The sequence below is a fragment of the Delphinus delphis genome, chromosome 17 (genome assembly GCF_949987515.2).
Source record: "Delphinus delphis chromosome 17, mDelDel1.2, whole genome shotgun sequence".
Taxonomy (NCBI): domain Eukaryota; kingdom Metazoa; phylum Chordata; class Mammalia; order Artiodactyla; family Delphinidae; genus Delphinus; species Delphinus delphis.
This window is the reverse complement of record NC_082699.1, coordinates 13832000-13852182: the sequence shown is the minus strand read 5'-3', so window position 1 is coordinate 13852182 and position 20183 is coordinate 13832000. Positions and strand designations below refer to the sequence as shown.

Here is a 20183-nt window from a genome sequence, read left to right as displayed (position 1 = left end):
ATACTGGGGTTTTAGAAACTCAATTACTGTATTCTTCAAAGAATACCAGTATGATTATACTTGCTCCTGATTATTAAATTTAAAATAAATAAAATGTATCTGCAATCACCTTGTTTATTTTTGCCAACACAGTTTTAATTTTTATATGATTAGAAAAAAGCTAAGACCAGGTAGTATAAAGCATGACTAATGCTATTTTTCTTTTTTAGCATCTCTGGAATGTGATTTTTAGATATTTGTCTCATCATCAATTCTGAGAAAATCTAAAAACAACTTTTTAAAGTAATATACTAAAATGTGTAAGAAAAGTAGTTTTTAAATAATCCTGATGACATTTTTTAATGAGTGTAAAATATATGGAGAAAAATCAAACACATAATTGCAATCAGCATTTCATCAAAAATAAAATGAAAAGTCCATGTAATATAATGAAAATGGACTCACATTTACAAGCTGAAATATCTCTTAAACTAATGAAGTTCCTCAAATCTTCTGTGAAAGTTAATGGAGTAAAATATATAGAGATTTTTTTTTAATCTCTTACTGCTCCATTGTAACTTGTTTTTCTGCTTTTGAAAGATTACTGACTTTAATAACTTTTAAAAATAATATGCAGATTCTTCATAGTTTTATTCATTGTGATCAATTTCCAGCATAATTACCAAAATATTTGAGAATATCTTATATTTGAAGTTGAGACCTACTTAGTTTGAGATGAATTGGCAGATATCTTATTCAACTTCTGTAATTAAAGCACCAATTTCAGAGGTGCTTAAAATTGTTATATCTTAAAATTCCACAAATTTGGAAATTTTATTCTCTGGTATATATTAATTCCATACTAAGCTACTTTTGTACTATGAATTTATAAGTAGTATTTAAAGCAATTACAGAAAATATTTAATCTACTTAAAAGTCATAGATGTTGTATTATAGTATTTTCACATGCCCAGTACACTTAGAAAAGAAATTCACAAATATACAATTAAACAACTGCGAAAAATTAAATGTTAATCAGTATGTATTAACAATGCTAGATTCCTTAACAAACAAAACAAGGGTCAATAGTTTTACTACTAAACTAAAAGTTTTTTTCCCCTTCAAATCAACCAGTTTTATTTAGGAATAATCCTTTGTTATATTAACGTTAACTAATAATTATACTTTTTACTTATTTAACAGTACACAAAGCATATAGACTGCTTCCCATGCATAATAAATAAAATTTTCAGCCAGTTATACCTGGTATAGGTAACAATGACAAGTTAAACCCTTAAAACATATAAGCTATTGCAAATTCATTCTAAACAATGTTGTGGATTCAAAAGGATATTTTATATACCAGATGTCTCTTGCATTTTACAATTATTTCATGCACTAAAATTTTATTTCAAATATGTTTTCAAGAACTTAGCATTTGTATTTTCCTCACATATGTACAATCACTTACGTTTCTCTGGAATCAGAGTTTCAAAACTATTATCTTAAAATTCTTTAATAATAAACAAAATGACGTAAATCTAATATTAAAAGGACTGGGAAGACAGATATTATATAGTTTCTATATTGATTTAGGAGTATTGCTTCAATTATTAGTGTAGGACTTGATATCCAATGGAATATTAATAGAGATATACATGCCTATTGAAGATGAAGGTTTTAAAACTGAATAACTTAACAACCATTTTATTTCATACCTATACTTCACATATTTATCCATTACTATTATCATGACTGAAAAATTCTCAGCTCCTGCATTAACTGAAAATATTCATGTACATCTGTCTGATTTCATGTAAGACATGAGCCATTCATTACCTTAGTTAAAGGCATACATAACATTATAAGTCATGAATTTATATACTCTACTTCTGAAGAAAACTCTGAGTCTATATTTTAAACATATATTTCTAAAATAATAGAATAATATTCATGGGTAGGAGTATTAGGGCCTTAAAGACAAATATAGCTAAATAACATTTTACTTTAATTGATGAACTTTATGGGCAAAACAATTTGTGGATAGAATTTTCTGTTATATGACCTTTGTTCACTGAGACAACTAGGCAAGAGGGTTAAATATGGCATTATTTTAGGGGACAGCCCAGTGGACTTGGAACATTCCATATTATTGCAGGGAAATCTCATAACCTATAGACCAGAATTACTACACCATCAGCTGCCTGTGCTGACATGTGGACCGACATGGCGAAAGTCCAAACCTCCAGCTATCTCTCATTCTTAAATTTGCTCAGACCAGAGGCTAAAATGTCAAATGAAACAAAATTAGTGAGGACCAGCTGTTAATTGCTCACATTAGGTAATCTCCAAAACCCAATCCTTTGGTCTTCATCTCGGGAGACTAGAAACCTCAGAACAGAGGAGCTGAGATCTAGGGATACCAGCACTGACTGGACACCTCAGTCTCCTTAAAGAATCTCTTGATATTACTGAGGTTATATGAGTTCCTCCACTCTGACTAGACATTCCTGAGGCTATCAGGAATCCCAAAGTGATTTGGAGAATGCTTGGATTTCTTCAAAAGATTCTCTTTGCAACATAGAGCATAACCGCCTTCATGTGGGTATCAACTGACCATGAGCTGTTGTAGGAAATGAGGGGGACAGAAGGATACCTGCAAACCCAATGTCAACGTACCAACACACCAACACACCAACACTGATGTTACATAGGCAACATCCATTAACGGTTCCAGACTTGCCCCCTTCACTGTTACTGACTGAAGCAGAGGAACAATGTACAGGCACAGTCATGGAGCACAACTGCAAGAATCCATCCTTACAACAGCAAACCTGCAGGGGTAATGACCACACTGCCTGCTGAACGACATCTACTTGTCCTCTGGGACTTACCAGAGGAATCAGACTCTCTAGGAAACATTCCCTGATAACCGGCCGCTACTTTTGCATTAGATGTTATTCCTATGTACAACACTGCGCTTAATCACGTTAGCAACTGTAGCAAAAAATATTAGAGTGATATTTACATCTTCATCTTGAACACTAGAATGTGAAGTTCCTGCAAACAGAAACCATGATTATTTTATTTTTACGTCCCCAGGACCGAGTCTAGGGCCTAGCATTCAGTAAACGCTCGCTGAATGGAAGCTGAATGAAGGCGGCACCACCACATCTACCACATCTGCCACATCTGCCACATTACCGATTTGGAGGCAGGGAGATGAGATTCCTTAAAAAACACCCAGATTTAACAGTTCTTAAAAAAAAGATGGACAGCATGAAGTGAAAATGCCATGACATAGCCTCCTCAATGCTGGAATGAATGTAGTTATTATAACATCAGAAAGTATCAGTGAACCTGCCACCACTAATTAATAACACCTTGTAGGCCTATGCATGAGACCTATATCATTTATTATAATGATAGTATTTTAGTACCATAAACACTTAAAACCAAGGAAGCTAGTTTAGAAAAAAATAATTAAAAAAAAATCTGTATACTTCTGGAGCTCCTTTTTCTATATGTTAAATTTATCTGAAGCATTCAAATGATTTTATTATTTACTCACTTTCTAGTATATTGTTACAAAGTATTTGAAAATTGTTCTAATTATTTAGAATAGAATAGCTAATATCACTGAATTAAAAACTCAATGTTTTATATGTGGATAATTCGCTCTGAAATAAAATTTAATTTCCTTCTTTTGAAAAAATGGGTTTACAAAAGGAAGTTCAATTTAAAAAAACTATTATGCAGAGATTTCTGACGAAACAAAAATATACACTTACTTCATTAAAAGATATAAAAGATTTCCTGTGTATAAAACTTTCATGAAAGTATGAGCCTGTAAAAACACTGCAATCTCTGCCAACTTTCCTGTCATTTATGAAAGACATAAAACATTAATTTACTATCTGCCCTTTTAAATTTAACTTGCTTTTTCTAAAACATCCTTGAAACAACAAGGAGACATCTTGGAATGCGGGTTGAAATATGTACTCTGGATACATTTTAGACAAAAGATGTGATCAAGGCAATCACAATAGGAGGATAAAGCAGACAAACTTGAATTAGTATCACAAGTGCACAGAGAATGAATCTTGATTAAGTAGTCAGAAGGCAAGTGCTGCATATACAAAGCACAAAATACAGTCTAATAAATACTTCACATGCTCAGGTGATTTCAGCTTAACTCTTGCATGCAACTCCATGAAAGTCTAACGCAAGTGTGTGCTAAATGGTTTCTTTCCCCTAAGACAAAACTACTCAAAACTTTGAAAATCTCTTAACCACTACGCACTTTTACAATGCCAGAGAAGAAAAAGAGAAATTATTAATTTTTAAAATTACCCAGCAATTCCATTGCATCATCTTCATTATCAATATCTTCTTCTGTTACCGATGGGGTGGGGCTATGGACAGACTCAAAAGAATCTTGAGAGAGCATTGCTGCCAGAAGTTTCTTATGCTGCTGTTGCTGCTGTTTTAATCCTTTAGTCTTGGGCTCCACCTTTAAGCTGAAGAAACAGTTAAATGTTAATTTTCAATGATGATAACATCATCAATTAGCTGTGGTAACTAAAGAAAATCTACAAACAAATTTTCACTCAATTATTTTGCTTTGCAAATCTATGCACATATTAGTAAAATTTTCCCCAAGGATAATGGAAATATACACTGTCTTCTTTCTAAGACATCCTTCGGTACCTCATTAACAATTTCCTAGATTGGAATACATGAAGAATACGACAACCCCTGCCCCATTTAAGGGAGGAGGTGCTAATTGGCTCCTAACAATTGTTGCCATGTGGGAATTAAAGCCCACTATTAATGGATTTCTAATTTTTTAGAGGAGGTAGGAAGTTCACATCATTATATAAAATTCCCTGATTTACAAAACAAATGCATGTCAAGCAAAACACATGTAATGGGATAACTATTTTAACACACTATAATAACATTTTTTTAATGCAAACTTTAATTTACATCATTAAAATAAATGTCTTCACTAGTCCTCTCATGTTGCCTAGGTCTGGGGGTAGGACAGTGTAGAAGGAGGGATGGAACCAGAATTGGCATTTAAATGACTCTCAGTGCCCTCCAGTCTAAAGGAGTCTTTGCAAATTTGGAAGAGCTTCCTGTGATAAAGCCAGACTCCTTTGGGTAAAGGAGCCAGTGTTTCATGGCTCTCTCCCCCAACTTCCCAAGACAGTGTCTGATGGGAAAACTTACATGTCCACGTGGCAACCATTTATAGTTTTAAAAATTGTCCCAAGGTTCTCCTCTTTCCTATAATTTGATTTCTTTCCATATAATTGCCCAAAGGAAGAAAACGGCAAATGTCACCTCATGAAGGAAAAAGACATGATGAAAAGGAGGAGGTCTCTCTTAAGCAGGAAGGAGAGAGGACCCTTTCTAAAGGTGCTCAGAAAGAAGGTCCAGGAGGGAAGGCAAATGAGCAAGAGGCTACATGCACTTGGTTAAAAAAAAAAAAAAAAACAACCAGGTGAGTTTCAGGGCATGGATCAAAACATTTCAAGCGGTCTTAAGAGAAGGGCCAGGTTCCACACTGTCTAAGAGAAGGCTGGAAACGGCAAAATGGCATCGTATGTCATCAGTGGGCAAAGACCAGTCAGCTCCACCTCACTGTTCACTTCAAAGTCAGGCGGAACACGACAGAGAAGACCAAGGGAAACGGGTGGAGAGAAGGCTTGTTCTCTCCCCCAAGTTAAGGCCATTTAATAAATGCACAAGGAATGATGGAATCAGAAAACCACCATTTTAACCACCAACACAGTAACTGCTCAGGCAAGGATCATCAAGGGATGCTAATGCCCTTTGCTGACAGATTGTTGGGGGAGAAGGACTGCCAAAAATCTCAAGGTGGTTTCCAACAGATTATTTATGTTTCTACTTGAATTTTTTTGCTTTGAAACAATTATAGATTTACATGAAGTTGTAAGAAATAATACAGAGAGATCCTGTGCACCATTGATACAGCGTCCCTCAATGGTAACATCTTATAAAATTATAGCACAATATCACGGCCAGGACACTAACAATGATACAATTCTCCAATCTTATTCATGTTCCCATTTTAATTGGACTCACTTTTGTGTGTGCCTCTCTATGTATTTAGTTCTAGACTATTTTAGTATTTTTGTGGGTTTGTGCATCATGTATCCACCCCCACAGTCAAGGTACAGACCAGGTCAAACACTACAAGATTTCCTTGTGTTGTCCTTTCCTAACCATTCCCACCTCCCTCTATAACTCTCCTTCCCCTTCCCTCATTCCTGGCAACCACCGGTCTGTTCCCCATTCCTATAATACTGCAATTTTAAGAAATGTTATGTAAGTGAAATCATACAGTACGTAATCTTTTAGGATTGGCTTTTTTCATGCAGTACAATTAATTCCCTGGCGATTCATTCATGTAGTTGTGTATATCAGAAGTCCATTCCTATTCTTTGTGTGTAGTATTCCATGGCATGGATATACTCCTGTTTATCTAACCATTCACCCATTGAAGGACATCTGGCTGTTTTAAGCTTCTTGGCTATTAAGATGGAGCTGCTATGAACATTCATGTACATGTTTTTGTGTGAAAGTTTCCATTTCTCTGAGATAAATGCCCAAGAGTACAAATGCTAGGTTATATGGTAGTTTCATGTTTAGCTTAGGTTTTTTTTTTTTTACATTTACATTATCAATGTGTGATTATTTTAATATCTCTAAATGTGTCATGAATATATATGCCTTCCCACTAAATAGCTATAGACAGATGCTTGAATATTCATGGAAAAGGAGATGACATAGGATTTGGTAAATTATTGATACAAGAAGAGGTGGAAGATTACCACAGTGTGAAAACATGAGACTCAGAACTGGTGATAATTTCAGGGGGAAGAGAGACAGTGAGGTCTGTAAGCAGGAATGAGATGCAAGGTTCACACCTCCCTCTTCTCCTGTGGATTGCACAAGTGAAAACTGCATCATTAGAGAGAAAAGAGAGTCCTGCTACTGGGAAGTAGGGGTCTTAATGCACACAAGTGGTGAGTAAGTGGGAAGAGGTGGGGTTTGGAGTCTTTCTCAAAGCACTCAGATTTCTGGGTCCCCTTATTTACACTTTGGACGTGAATCTTAATAACAGGATTCTTAGAATACCTTCCTGAAGAAAGGCTGTATAGCAAAGCATTTAAGCATATGGAATTTGGAGCAAGATAGCCTGGCTCAGTCACTTAATAACTATCCAATCTTGGGACAGTGATGTAACCATGCTGGGACATAGTTTCCTTGTTCCTAAAATAGGGGTAATAGTAATGTTCTCAAGAGGATGAAATGGGTTAAGATATGTAGAGCACATACAGTAGTCTACTAATTGGTAATTAATATCACTATATATTCAAAGAACACAATGGGCAGCATCCTAGATATTTACATGTCTTTTCTTGAGCCATAACATCCCACATCCCAACAAACAGAGAAAGGAAATAAAAAAATATCTTGGGACTTCCCTGGTGATGCACTGGTTAAGAATCCACCTGCAGGTGCAGGGGACATGGGTTCCACCCCTGGTCCGGGAGGATCCCACATGTCACAGAGCAACTAGGCCCATGTGCGACAACTACTGAGCCTGTGCTCTAGAGCCCATGAGCCACAACTACGGAGCCCTCGTGCCACAACTACTGAAGCCCGCGCCCCTAGAGCCTGTGCTCCGCAACAAGAGAAGCCACTGCAATGAGAAGCCTGCGCACCCACAAGAGAAGCCACTGCAATGAGTAGCATGCACACTGCAACGAAGAGTAGCCCCCACTCACAGCAACGAAGACCCAACACAGCCAAAACTAAATAAATAAAATAAAAAAGAATAAAAAGCCAATTCTTAAAAAAAAAAAAGTGTCTTTATGAAAAAGAATAGCAGCTATATTTCAGTGTGGTGTCAATACACTCTAGGACTCCATTTTGCTTTGGTCTAAAAGGTTAAGTTCTAAACCAGGATCAGCTGGAAAAGGACAGTTTAAAGTGGCCACGCCCTCCACTTCTTCCCACTGGATGGCCTGCCTCCTACCATCTGCTCTCTTCCTCCTACCATCTGCTCTCTTCCTCCTGGCCGCACTCTTCCAGGGGGCCTGACCTCGCTCCATTTTGTTTCACACTCTGACTCTGAACACAGGTTGGTAAGGATTAATTTTATCTGGCCACATGTGCTCTCTTTGGTGGAAAACTGGATGATTCCCCTCTTGAACTATCTCCTAAGCTTGTTTAGTTCACCATTGCAGTCTAATAGAGAAATCTGTGCCCTTTCTCTTGACTCTAATCAGAAATTAAAGGGTTCTCTTTTATTAAGGCCCAGGCTGTTGAAGAGATAACAAAAAGTTTCACACTTAATAGCTTCATTTTGATTTATGCAAAAGAGCTCTGTCTTTTTTTCTTCACGTCTAAATGTGATGTTTTATAATTTATTTAGCAGACATTTATTAAGTGTTTGCTACATACCAGGCATTGTGGGCACTGAGCTGCAGAAATAAGACACATGTTCTTGTCATTCTCCTCGCTTTAAAGCAAGTACTTTGAATCTAGGATTTTTGTTTTCATATTGGTCTCACCCAGTACCCAGCACGTCACCTTGTGTTAATGCTCAATAAGTATTTAACAAATTCACTCCTTCTTTTTGAACCTCATTTTTTCTAACACACTAAATAAAATAAGAATTAATTTAAGTAGATGTAATCTGAGTCTTCCAACTTGAGAGATGTGAAAATCCAGGGAAATGGAAAGGTTGGTAGTGAAATAAAAGAAGGAAAAACAGATTGGAATGTGAATAATGAGGAACAAATGGTAGATAATAAATTTGTAACTCCCAGTCACCAGCTGACAATGACCAAGACCATTTCATGAAGGTTGAAGCAAGTGTTTTTATTAAAATACACAGTTTGGAGGGCTTCCCTGGTGGCGCAGTGGCTGGGAGTCCGCCTGCCAATGCAGGGGATGTGGGTTCGTGCCCCGGTTTGGGGGGATCCCATGTGCCGCGGAGCGGCTGGGCCCGTGAGCCATGGCCGCTGAGCCTGCGCGTCCGGAGCCTGTGCTCCGCAACGGGGGAGGCCACAGCAGTGAGAGGCCCGCGTACCGCAAAAAAATAAAAAAAATAAAAAATAAATAAAATAAAATAAAATACATGGTTTGGTCATGATGATAGTGCTGGGCTATAAGAACTAGACACTGACTGAATCCAAAATGTTGCCTGTCTAATAGTAAGAGTCCATCTATGAGTCTATGAGTCCAAAGATGACTAGCAATGTGTTTCATAAAATAATTATTTGAATTACTATATGTATTTCCTAAATAAATGAATTCCTAAATAAATGAGAACAAATTTTGAATATATTAAAATGACCTCATCAATATTCTGAAACACATGATTTAGCTACATATCAATACTTCTTTTGGTTTTAAAGATAAATTTGTGAGTCGTAAGATACAATTTCTGTATGTTTTAGATATTCTTAAGGTTTCTGTTCTTTGATTACTTTAGCAAAATCATGTTTGATTAATTAATATTCTGTGTGCTTAAAATTTGCATGTGAGAATATTCCTAAATTACCAAGCCTGTTTTAGTCTCTGCCACATGTGTTGTATATTTTCTAACATGTCCACAATAGCCAAACTTAGACAATATTAAGGTTACTTCTTTATTCTTGACTTCTTACGTTAAAGAGTGCCCTCCATCCATTTTCTTCCTTCTTGTTCTGGTTTATTTCCCATCATACCACTTATCACTACTTGAATTTATGTCATAAATTTGTATATTTGCTTGTTTATTGTTTGTCTCTTCCTGCCAAGAGAGGAGCTCTAAGAGGAGGGGAACATTTCTAGGGTTTGTTAACAGATATATCAGAAGCAATTATGAGCTTTAATGAAAAGGAACACTTCTTAATGGGAAGTGAATTTAGCTTCTAATATTTAATATATATTTCTAAGTTGTAAGATTTTCTATTCATTTCATGGCATATCTACCATCTAATAACAATGCTCACTTAATGAACAAAGCCAATTCACAAGATCTATAATATTTATTGATATCTTTCTTATTTTAATAAAGTGGTTCAGCTTAAGGCTTTCAAGGCTTGGTACGCCTATTTAAAAATTCACATTATAATTTAGCAAGTAATTTTAGGAAATCTATTATCAGCTATTGCAAAGTCGAATTAAGATGGCTCCAAATAGAAGTATATAGGTTTATTAACTCAATTTTTATTTACATTTATATTATCAATGTGTGATTATTTCAGTAACCATAAATGTACAAGGAATATATATGCTTTCCCACTAGATGGCTGGACAAACCATGGCAACCGTTGCCAACTGGTAGTGCGTGATGGTCACAGGAAGCCAGCAATCATTCCCTAACGCATTCACCTCTCCCTTATGAATCCTTCTTCCTTTTCTTGCTCAGATGCTTTAATTTTTTTCTTAAACTCTCTTAATCTAGAAGCTCTTGGAGAATCTAAGAAAGATGTGGCAGGAAAATGTCCATTTGCACACACGGGGCATTTTGCACATAATTTCAAGAGACTCGTAGATCTCTTGAGTCCTTCCAGAGATCATGTAGGGGTCATGAACCCCATGTTAGTAGCTCTTGTCTTATTTTATTAGTTTCTCCATATTGCCCTCATAATTGCCTTCGTCTTAACCAGCACTTAACCTTTCAGGTGACAGCTATGTATACTAAAGTTGCTGACCCTCTTCACACAATGTTGTATTTGTAGGACCTAAGGAAAAAGTTCAGGTAAGGTATATCATTAAAAAAAAAAAGTTCCTTGAAAAAATCGTGGCTCAAAGTCTACCCATAAGAATCTCAAAGTTTACTACACCGTTTATTTAATCTTCTCTAATCTAATGGTGAAAGTCCAGCCAATCATGTATGTATTGTTCTGAATGAACGGGAAAGTTGGTTATGTACTAAAGATGGAGTGTTGTAATAACAGCCATTCAAATAAGACTTGAGCAATTAACAAGAGGGAAATCCACAATAAGAAAAGGGATAAAAAGTTAAGATAGACTATAAACAACCCTTCTTATAAATAAGTTTTATTAATCAGACGTCTACTCACGGCCTTCTATGTGCCTCCTTCACTCACATAACAGATGCCTACTGACAATGGCAATGTGCCAGGCCCAGTAGGGGAGAGAAAAACGGAAGAAGTCATCCTTGAAAATTAAGTCTTCTCTTTCAAGAGTCTAGAATATCATTTAGTCTGTTAATGTTTAAGACTGTTAAATTATAAATGACAAGATCATTACTATTTAAGGGCAAAAGCTAATCTCTAGTTATAGACACTAGAGTCATTAAAAAATTGTTCCCCAATCTGTTTTTATTCATTCAAATCAAATCTAATGCTATGTGAGTTCCTGGTATAAATTCAGAAATCCTGGCTTTATATTAGAGGATGGGATATAGTTCCTAACCTGTACTTAATTGCTACTCTTTACAGTTAGTTCAGAAAGCATGCATTCTTTTTTTTTTCCTCTAATGGGGCATCTGGGCAGGATTTCACCACTTTCTTCATTTCATAGGTAATATATCAACTCATAATTTAAAGATAGAGAAAAATAAAACTGAAAACACCTTTTCAAAACAGATATTTGAGTGAGATCTTCATGGATTAAGTTTTCTGGGTAACGGATCTGACCAGGATTGCAGGAAAGATTCTCCTTTATTGGATATTCAAGAGGGAATAAGAGCTCACTGAAGCTAGGAAGGAAACAGAAGCACTAACGTTTGCAATAAACAGCTCCTATTTATTATTATGACTAAATGAAAGCAAAATGAAAGTCAACATTTCTCTATTTTATATTTAAGAACTAAAGATCTAGCAATGAATAAAGATAAAGGTCTAGTGGGTTTCATTAGTCTAGTGTTAGAAATAAAATCACCCTCATTGACAGGTGAAATTGATCTGACATTTCACAAAAGAAGGTAAATGGATTTTTAGAAATGCTTTTCTTCTCCTTATACAGTACACTTCAACTATTTAAATAATTTAAAGGTTATTTCTCATGGAAATAGAATCAATTTTCTATATGCCTGAAGCGCATTAACGAGTATTCTGAATTTCCTTCCCTCCAGCCAAGTGATAAGTCAAAGTAAAAAAAACCCTGAAAGCCATATTACGTTGTAGAAAATACAATTTTCTTCTTGAGAAAGAATAATTATTGGTTGCTGCTAAATTTAATGTAGGAAATACAAAGTTACTGTGGCTATGCTGTATATGGGAAAAACTCTTCTGTGGTGGTCAGCTAGTAACACTCACAGAAAGTTTAAGCTCCTGTCACATTTTAATTCATGAGTATTTTTTCTCAATATCGTGTGAGCCGTGCCTCGATAATGCTTTTTCACTCCAACTTCCTTGTAGAAGTTTTCATTTTTGTTTCGAATTTTACTCACTTCAGTTAGTATTACAAGAAATGGCTACACTGAATATACTGATACTTTTTCTAAAAAATATGATCTAGACTTTTCAAAATTACCCCACTTCTACCAGCATATGGAAACTTGAGGCAAATCTTCTGACACCATTTTGAGCATCATAGGGCTGAGTAAAATGAATTAGGGACTTTCAAATTCACAACTCACAATAGTTTCAAGAATAATTTCAAAAATTAAACATAGAGAATGTAATAATTACATTCAATCATAGTTATCAACTCTAAACTAAAGGTTTCTCTCTATATTCCATCTAACTCCACCTTGTGTAGTCTATCATACATTTAATAGTTTTCTTCTTGTTGAACAACTAGATCTTTATGGTACATCAGAATTCCTCCCTCTCCAATCTTAACAGTCAGCCCAATAATATAGTAGGTCCCGTCCAATATTATAGTAGGTCTCAACTGACAGTTTATGTCCTGAAATTATTTTTCTGTTTGGTTTTAGTAACAAAGAGATGATACTCTTCTTAGATGTAAAGAAAAAAAAAATCAAAACCAAATCCATAATAAAAGCAAATCTAATAAAACTCTAATTTTAAAACAGATAAATTAATTCTTATCTTATATGTAACATAATTTTCTATATAAAATTGCCAAGTTATTTCATCAAAATCGTGCACTTGATTTCCCCTTTGCCTTAAATGATTAAAATATTCAGAATCTTAGACGACATCTCATCTCACCTTCCTGCAGGGCTAGAGCTATTGTCTTCATTTTCCCATTGTTCATTTTTACTTCTTGGAATTGGGGGCTGTAGCATTTCAGCAGCCAGTGGATCAGCGTCATTCTCTTCTCGACCAATCCACTCTCCAATTACACGGGGTCTCAGAAGAGAAGAATTAAACGCCACTGTTTCCTGAGGAGAAAAGAAGAATTTCTGTGCCTTAGATTACATATTCCCATTAATAGGACAACAGGGAAATAATCTTGTGCAGATTTTAAACTGCTCCCTCAAATCAAAATGTTCCTTTTTTTCTTTCTGAATTGACTTAAAATTTCAGTTCTCTCCGTCTCTACTAGATGGCTTACTCTCTATGATTTGTGCTGACTCGTGAAGGCCACCGTGAGAAAGGATCCAGAAGTGAAATCTCTGGTTTGGACAGCTGCATGTTTGTTCTCAGGATGGCGGGGCAGGATTAGCATTTGTGCCAGAGGGAGGAGTGTGTGCGAAGGCCCACACAGCGGAAGAGCTTGGTGCTGCTAGAAAATGATACATAAGCTCTCAAATATGGAGGAAACTGAGGTGGAGTCAGGGAACAAAGTCAAGAAGAGACAGGGCTGGAAGGATGCATTGCCTCCAATTGCAAAGCACTCTGGACTTCTAGAAATCCAGTAGAGGTTGGAAGCAGAGCACTATCGATGATGGGCATGCTATGACAATTCAAAACAATGCTAAACTCTTTTCATAGACTTGGATGTGATGTGGCTCTTAAAACGGTATTTTAAATATTTAAATCATTTAATAATTTAAAACGAATACTGAACACGTGCAACTGCTACGGGTATCTCGGTACATGGGAAAAAAGCAGATTAAAAAGCAATACGTATTGTATGATCTAATTTTTGTTTAAAAAATTCATATGGGCTTCCCTGGTGGCGCAGTGGTTGAGAGTCCGCCTGCCGATGCAGGGGACACGGGTTCGTGTCCTGGTCTGGGAAGATCCCGCATGCCATGGAGCGGCTGGGCCCGTGAGCCATGGCCGCTGAGCCTGCGCGTCCTGCTCCGCAACGGGAGAGGCCACAGCAGTGAGAGGCCCGTGAAAAATAAAATAAAATAATCAATTAAGAACTCTAAAACAAAGGTGCCGCACGCAGTATGGGGAAGTGACCTGGATCTCTGCAGTAGTTTATCCGAGATAGTCATCTTTGAAGTGGATGCCTCAGCAATCAAAGCTTAAGTCAGGCACTTGCATTATAAAAATAACAAACAAACAAAAACTGTCAGGGTTTATACTACAATCTATCAATCCAGCATTCATAGACTAATCCATTCATTTATTCATTCTTTTATACTTATTATGACCTACTATATGCCAGATACTGCTTGATTTATTGGGAAAACAACGGTAACACCAAAATGTAATGGTTTTATCTGAATGGAGGGACTACAGGTAATTTTAATTCTTCTTTTGGCATTTCCATGTCTTTTCAATATTCTATGAGAAATATGTACTTGTCTTAAAATGAGAAAAAACGTATTTTTAAAATATCTTGATCTGAGAAACACAGGCTTTTAATTTGTAATATTACAAGAGTCTTGAACAATTCCTTAAAAATTTAGATCTGATTTTCTGAATCTGTACAATTCTCCTCAATATTATACAAATACGGGGCTTCCCTGGTGGCACAGTGGTTGAAAGTCCGCCTGCCGATGCAGGGGACACAGGTTCGTGCCCCGGTCCGGGAAGATCCCACATGCCGCGGAGCGGCTGGGCCCGTGAGCCATGGCCGCTGAGCCTGCACGTCCGGAGCCTGTGCTCCGCAACGGGAGAGGCCACAACAGTGAGAGGCCCGCGTACCGCAAAAAAATAAAAAGTCAATATTATACAAATACTATATTATAATATATACAATGTAGCATTAATTAATATACAAATACACACCAAAAGCAACATGTGAAATATGACTAAGACATATCTGATGAACATTTATCCAAGTGATTATAAGTGATAGAAAGTAGCTGGATATCTCAATATTGATTCCCCAGCCTACAGGAAAATGTAGTAGATAAATTTTCGTGTTTGTATAATGTAGCAACTAATATGAAATCCTTCTGTATTTATATTCCCAAAGCTTGCAGCTGTGAAATCATGCAATCAAATTAATGTTTTGCAATTGCTGGAAAGGCATATTCATCTGCCACAATTTAATATCATTTGAAGCACAAGAATTAAAATTAACAGCAATACTGTTAAATTTTAAACGTATATTTGCATTTAAGAGCAGATTAAGGAAAAGACCTGTTCTAGAGAAAAAAATCTATAAACATATTTACAGCTTCAGAATCAGTTTTGGCCTGTGTGACTTTGAAATGTTACTTATTCTCTGAATTTTGTTTTCTCCAACTATAAAATGGTCATGATAGAAATTATAAAACCTACTGTATCAAATGAAATAGTAAGAAGCATAGTTAAACCACAGAATTCTGTACATATGCTAGACACAATTACTTAAGGATGTGGGCTGTATTTAAACTACTTCTAAATATATGACGTAACTGGGAAAAAATGGTACAGAACAGCAGGAATGGGTGAGTTAGGTGAGAACAGATGCTTGGTTGTCAATATGGGCAGAGTAACAGAACAGGGAATTGATAATACAGGTTTTCATTCTATAAAGTTTTATTTTACAGAGAGTATATTAAAAAGATTGGATAATTAATTTAGCATTATCAATCTCTACATAATGGGACAGAACTGGGCTTAATAAGAATTGGGACAAAGAAACTGACCACTGACCACAACAGAAATGGGTGAGTTTAGGCATTATAAATGAAAAAAATGAAACAGGATTTAGAGTTGAGAATGATCATAGAGTTGAGAATGATCTTAAAGTTGAGAACTGCAGAGAATCAGAAATAACTTTTTGGTTGATTACTGGGAAATTAAATGATAGATGCCACTGCTATTGGAAAGTAGAGCACAGAGAGAAGGATAAATAGTTTGATATGCAGCCTGTTTAACTCCAGCTGGCAGCAGAAATTTAGTGAGAAATAGCTGATGAGCAAAGCAATACAAAGAGCTGCAAAGAGGGTCAGAGGAGTTAGGGAGCGAATATTTTACAGGTGAAAAGTGGGACTCTACTATTTTTATTTTTCAGAATGCACAAAGCTATTCTTGTATTTACTGCTTTATGAGAATGTTATATCTCTAAAAATTCTTGAATATAGTCCATTTACTTGTAACAGAGCAAAACAGCAGATTTTTCTTTGGTTCTATTACTTATATTTGATTAAGCTAAGTAAAAATCTCTCCATAAATCATTATGAAAGGATTTCAGTGGAGAAAGCGGTTCCACAAATATCAGTACATGGCAAAAGAAATTTTAAAACTTCACACTGAATACAAGTTCTGGAAAATATTTGAAGTACGTGGATAAATAAAATATTTAAAATTTTAGTGCTAAACAATGTAAATGCTAATGATTCCTTAGAAATGTATAAATACATATTCCTTTGCCCTCCTAAGGCTAGAGGTCCCTAAATGTTCAGATTCTTAAACAAGTATCCTTAAATCATAAGAAAAGCATTAGTAGTCAAACATTCTCCAAAGGTCACAGATTTGCTTAATATTTCCTATTAATAGGAAGCTATCCTATCCAAGAAGTAGTTACCTTAGAGGAAGCCTACTCTCTCCAAGCAGCCTGCTCCCTCTGGCTAACTCACAGTGAGTTCAACAGCTCTGACCACTGGTTGTCAGCACAACATTTGATTATACTCCACGTTATTCGAATGTTTTCTCGTCTTAATAAAACGAGCTGTTCATGGAAGGCTGGAATCATGTCTTAAATTCCTTTCTCCTCCATAATAACTAGCACAATGATTTAATAAAGTAAGCACAAAAATCTGTCCTGATTGAATTAAACATAATTCAAAGAATAAAAAATGGTGAATTATGAAGTATCTTTATGTCTAAAAATCATATAAAAATTGATGGACAACGCTGATTAACAATTTTTTTAACTCTCTTTTTAAAAATTTTTTTTAAAAATTTTATTGATATATAGTTGATTTACAACATTGTGTTAGTTTCAGGGGTACAGAAAACTGATTCAGATATATATATATATATATATATATATATATATATATATATATATATATGTATATTCTTTTTTTACATTCTCTTCCATTATAGGTTATTACAAGATATTGAGTATAGTTCCCTGTGCTATACAGCAGGGTAAAGAAAAAATCAAGGATGCTGCCATAAGACCCTTCATTAAGACCTCTGAAAAAAACTAAGATGGGGTCTATTAAGAATGTTGTTTCGCAACATCTAAAAGACCAGCAGTTAAATCTAGAGAGAGAGGCATGTCTTGAAAAGAACTGTGGATGTGGTTTTTGGCACCAGAAGAAGACAGGAATCATATACACAGGAAACCCAAACATCATTTGGGATAGTTGAATTGGCAAAGGCAACAGTCTGAAGTAAAAGGGACTGAGACTATTCAAGAAGTGAACAGCTCTCGGGGACCCATTTTTCTACACAAAGGAAGAGAACTGAGGAAGTTGCCCAGAGGCATCTTTTCCAATGCCTTCTTCAGAAGTGGCCAAAAGGTTAACAAAAAAGAAAGAAACCAGAAGCTGTGGAAAACAATAGATGGGGACTCCCAGGGAACAGAACTGGGGCTTAATTAAGGAACACCTCCCAACCCCTTGGACAGGAAGACCTGATGACATTTGCCCAGCAAGATTTAAGAACTGCTATGAACCAGTAATTTCTATAAACCTCTCATTATTTCCCTTCTCTAACAGGAATATTTAATGTGGTTATCCCACATCAGTCTCATCACTTAACGGAAAAGATGAAACAAAACTATCATCATTCACATATATTTTTTATATAGACAAACCAAGAGAACTCAGAAACAAGTTAAAAATTAATATGAGTTCAGCAAGCTTACTGAATTTAAGATAAAATTAGAAAAATAACATTCATTCCTATATGCCAATAAGTTTTAAAATGTAACTTATAAAACAGATACCATTGACAATAATAGCCCAAAAGAAAATGTACCTAGGAATCAATTTAATAAAAATCTGCATGCTCTTTTTGAATGTAACTATATGACGTTATCATAAAACACTATAATATTTAATTAAATGGAAACATTCTTCGTTCATTGATAGAATGACTCAGAAATGTAAAGATGTCAATTCTCTCCTATAAATCTAAAATACAAAGCAATTCCAAACCCAATGGAGTAACAGAAACAAGCAAACGGACCAAAAGAAGAAAACAGAAGGCCTAGAAACAAAATAAGTGACAGAAGCATGCACATTTATGGACAAATGATGAACTTTTCAATAAATAGTTATAGGAAATGCATATGTTCCAACTTTTTGCCATATTAAAAAAATTTTCAAGTAGATTAAAGATAAAAAACAGAATTTTTCATAGAAAATAAACAGTAATGTTTTCAGGATATCAAGTAGAAAAGAATTTCTTAAAACATTACAAGTTAATGTTAAAATGTTCTGTTAATAGAAGGCACTATTTAAAAAGTGATGACAAGCCTCAATATTTAAGAATAGATTTGAGACGCACAACAAGAGCTGACATCCAGAATGTATAATAAACTCACACAAATCTAAAGAAAAGAAAAAGAACTGGGCAATAAACATGAGCAAAAGAGACAAGTGGGCATTCAATCCTATTAAAAAATTATACAATTGTTAATTGAATCCATGAGAAACCTTTTTTTTTTTTTTTTTTCGGTACGCGGGCCTCTCACTGTTGTGGCCTCTCCCGTTGCGGAGCACAGGCTCCGGACGTGCAGGCTCAGCGGCCATGGCTCATGGGCCTAGCCACTCCGCGGCATGTGGGATCTTCCCGGACCGGGGCACGAACCCGCGTTCCCCTGCATCGGCAGGCGGACTCTCAACCACTGCGCCACCAGGGAAGCCCGAGAAACCAGTTTTGATTAAAATACCTGATGACAGTGAGTGTTAGCAAGGACCAGGAGTGATATATATTATTATAAACTGCTGCTGGGAGTATAAATTAACACAACTTCCTTTGAGAGAAATTCTGCGGTATCTAGTAAAAGTTAAAAATGCACATGCCATATTGCTAGATTAACTGAAGTTCAATTAGTTGTGTTTTTCTCTTTTAGTTCAGATATATTTTCCCTCCTTAGTTAGTTACAACAGCTCCTGTCTCCTCCTGATTCTCAGCTGATCATGGTGCTTATCTCAGTGAGAAATGAAAGCAATTGGCCGAGAATTTGTTCCTTTTCTCACCACCAAACCCACCAGCTACTAGCACTGTTGCCTACACTTACAAAAGTTGAACTGTCATTTCTTTTCCAAGGTCTGACATATAGAAAGTACTTTATAAACATTTGTAGAGTGAATAAAAGAATGACAAAATTAAGATAATGTATGATTCAATGTTTCAATATGTATTACCAACATTACTAGTCATTAGGGCAATGTAAACCAAAACCGCAGTAAAATACTACTTTACACCCAGGAGGATGGCTATAATTTAAGACAGACAACAACAAGTGTTAACAAGGATATGGACATATTTGAACCCTCATACTTGCTGGTTGGAATGTATAATGGTGCTGTCACCGTGCAAAATAGTTTGACAGTTCCTCAAAAAGTTAAATATAGAGTTAGCATATGTTCTAGCATTTTCATTCCCTACATATATGCCCAAGAGAAATTTAAAAAACATGTGCACACAAAAACTTATACATGAATGTTCATAGAAACATTATTCTTAATAGCTGAAAAGTGGAAACAACTCCAATGTCCACAAATTGATGAATGAATAAACAAAGTGTGGTATATCCATACAATAGAATATTATTCAGCAATAAAAGGAAATGACGTACTGACATATGCTACAACGTTAATGAACCTTGAAAACATTACGCTAAGTGAAAGAAGACAGTCACAAAAGACCACATATCTTTATGACTGCATTTATATGAAATTTCCAGTATAGGCAAATCTAAAGAGACAGAAAGTAAATTAG

At 35.6% G+C, this 20183-nt stretch overlaps 1 protein-coding gene across 1 annotated transcript in view; it reads right to left on the bottom strand.

Moving 5' to 3' along the window:
• Nucleotides 1-20183, bottom strand: part of C17H8orf34 (chromosome 17 C8orf34 homolog) — a 344433-nt gene that overhangs the window by 230128 nt on the left and 94122 nt on the right. Inside the window, exons 6-7 of the mRNA XM_059995457.2 lie at nt 13158-13330; nt 4333-4499 (exon numbers count right to left, since the gene is read on the bottom strand). Of these exons, the coding sequence (XP_059851440.2) occupies nt 4333-4499; nt 13158-13330 (340 nt within the window). The remainder of the gene's footprint in view (nt 1-4332; nt 4500-13157; nt 13331-20183) is intronic.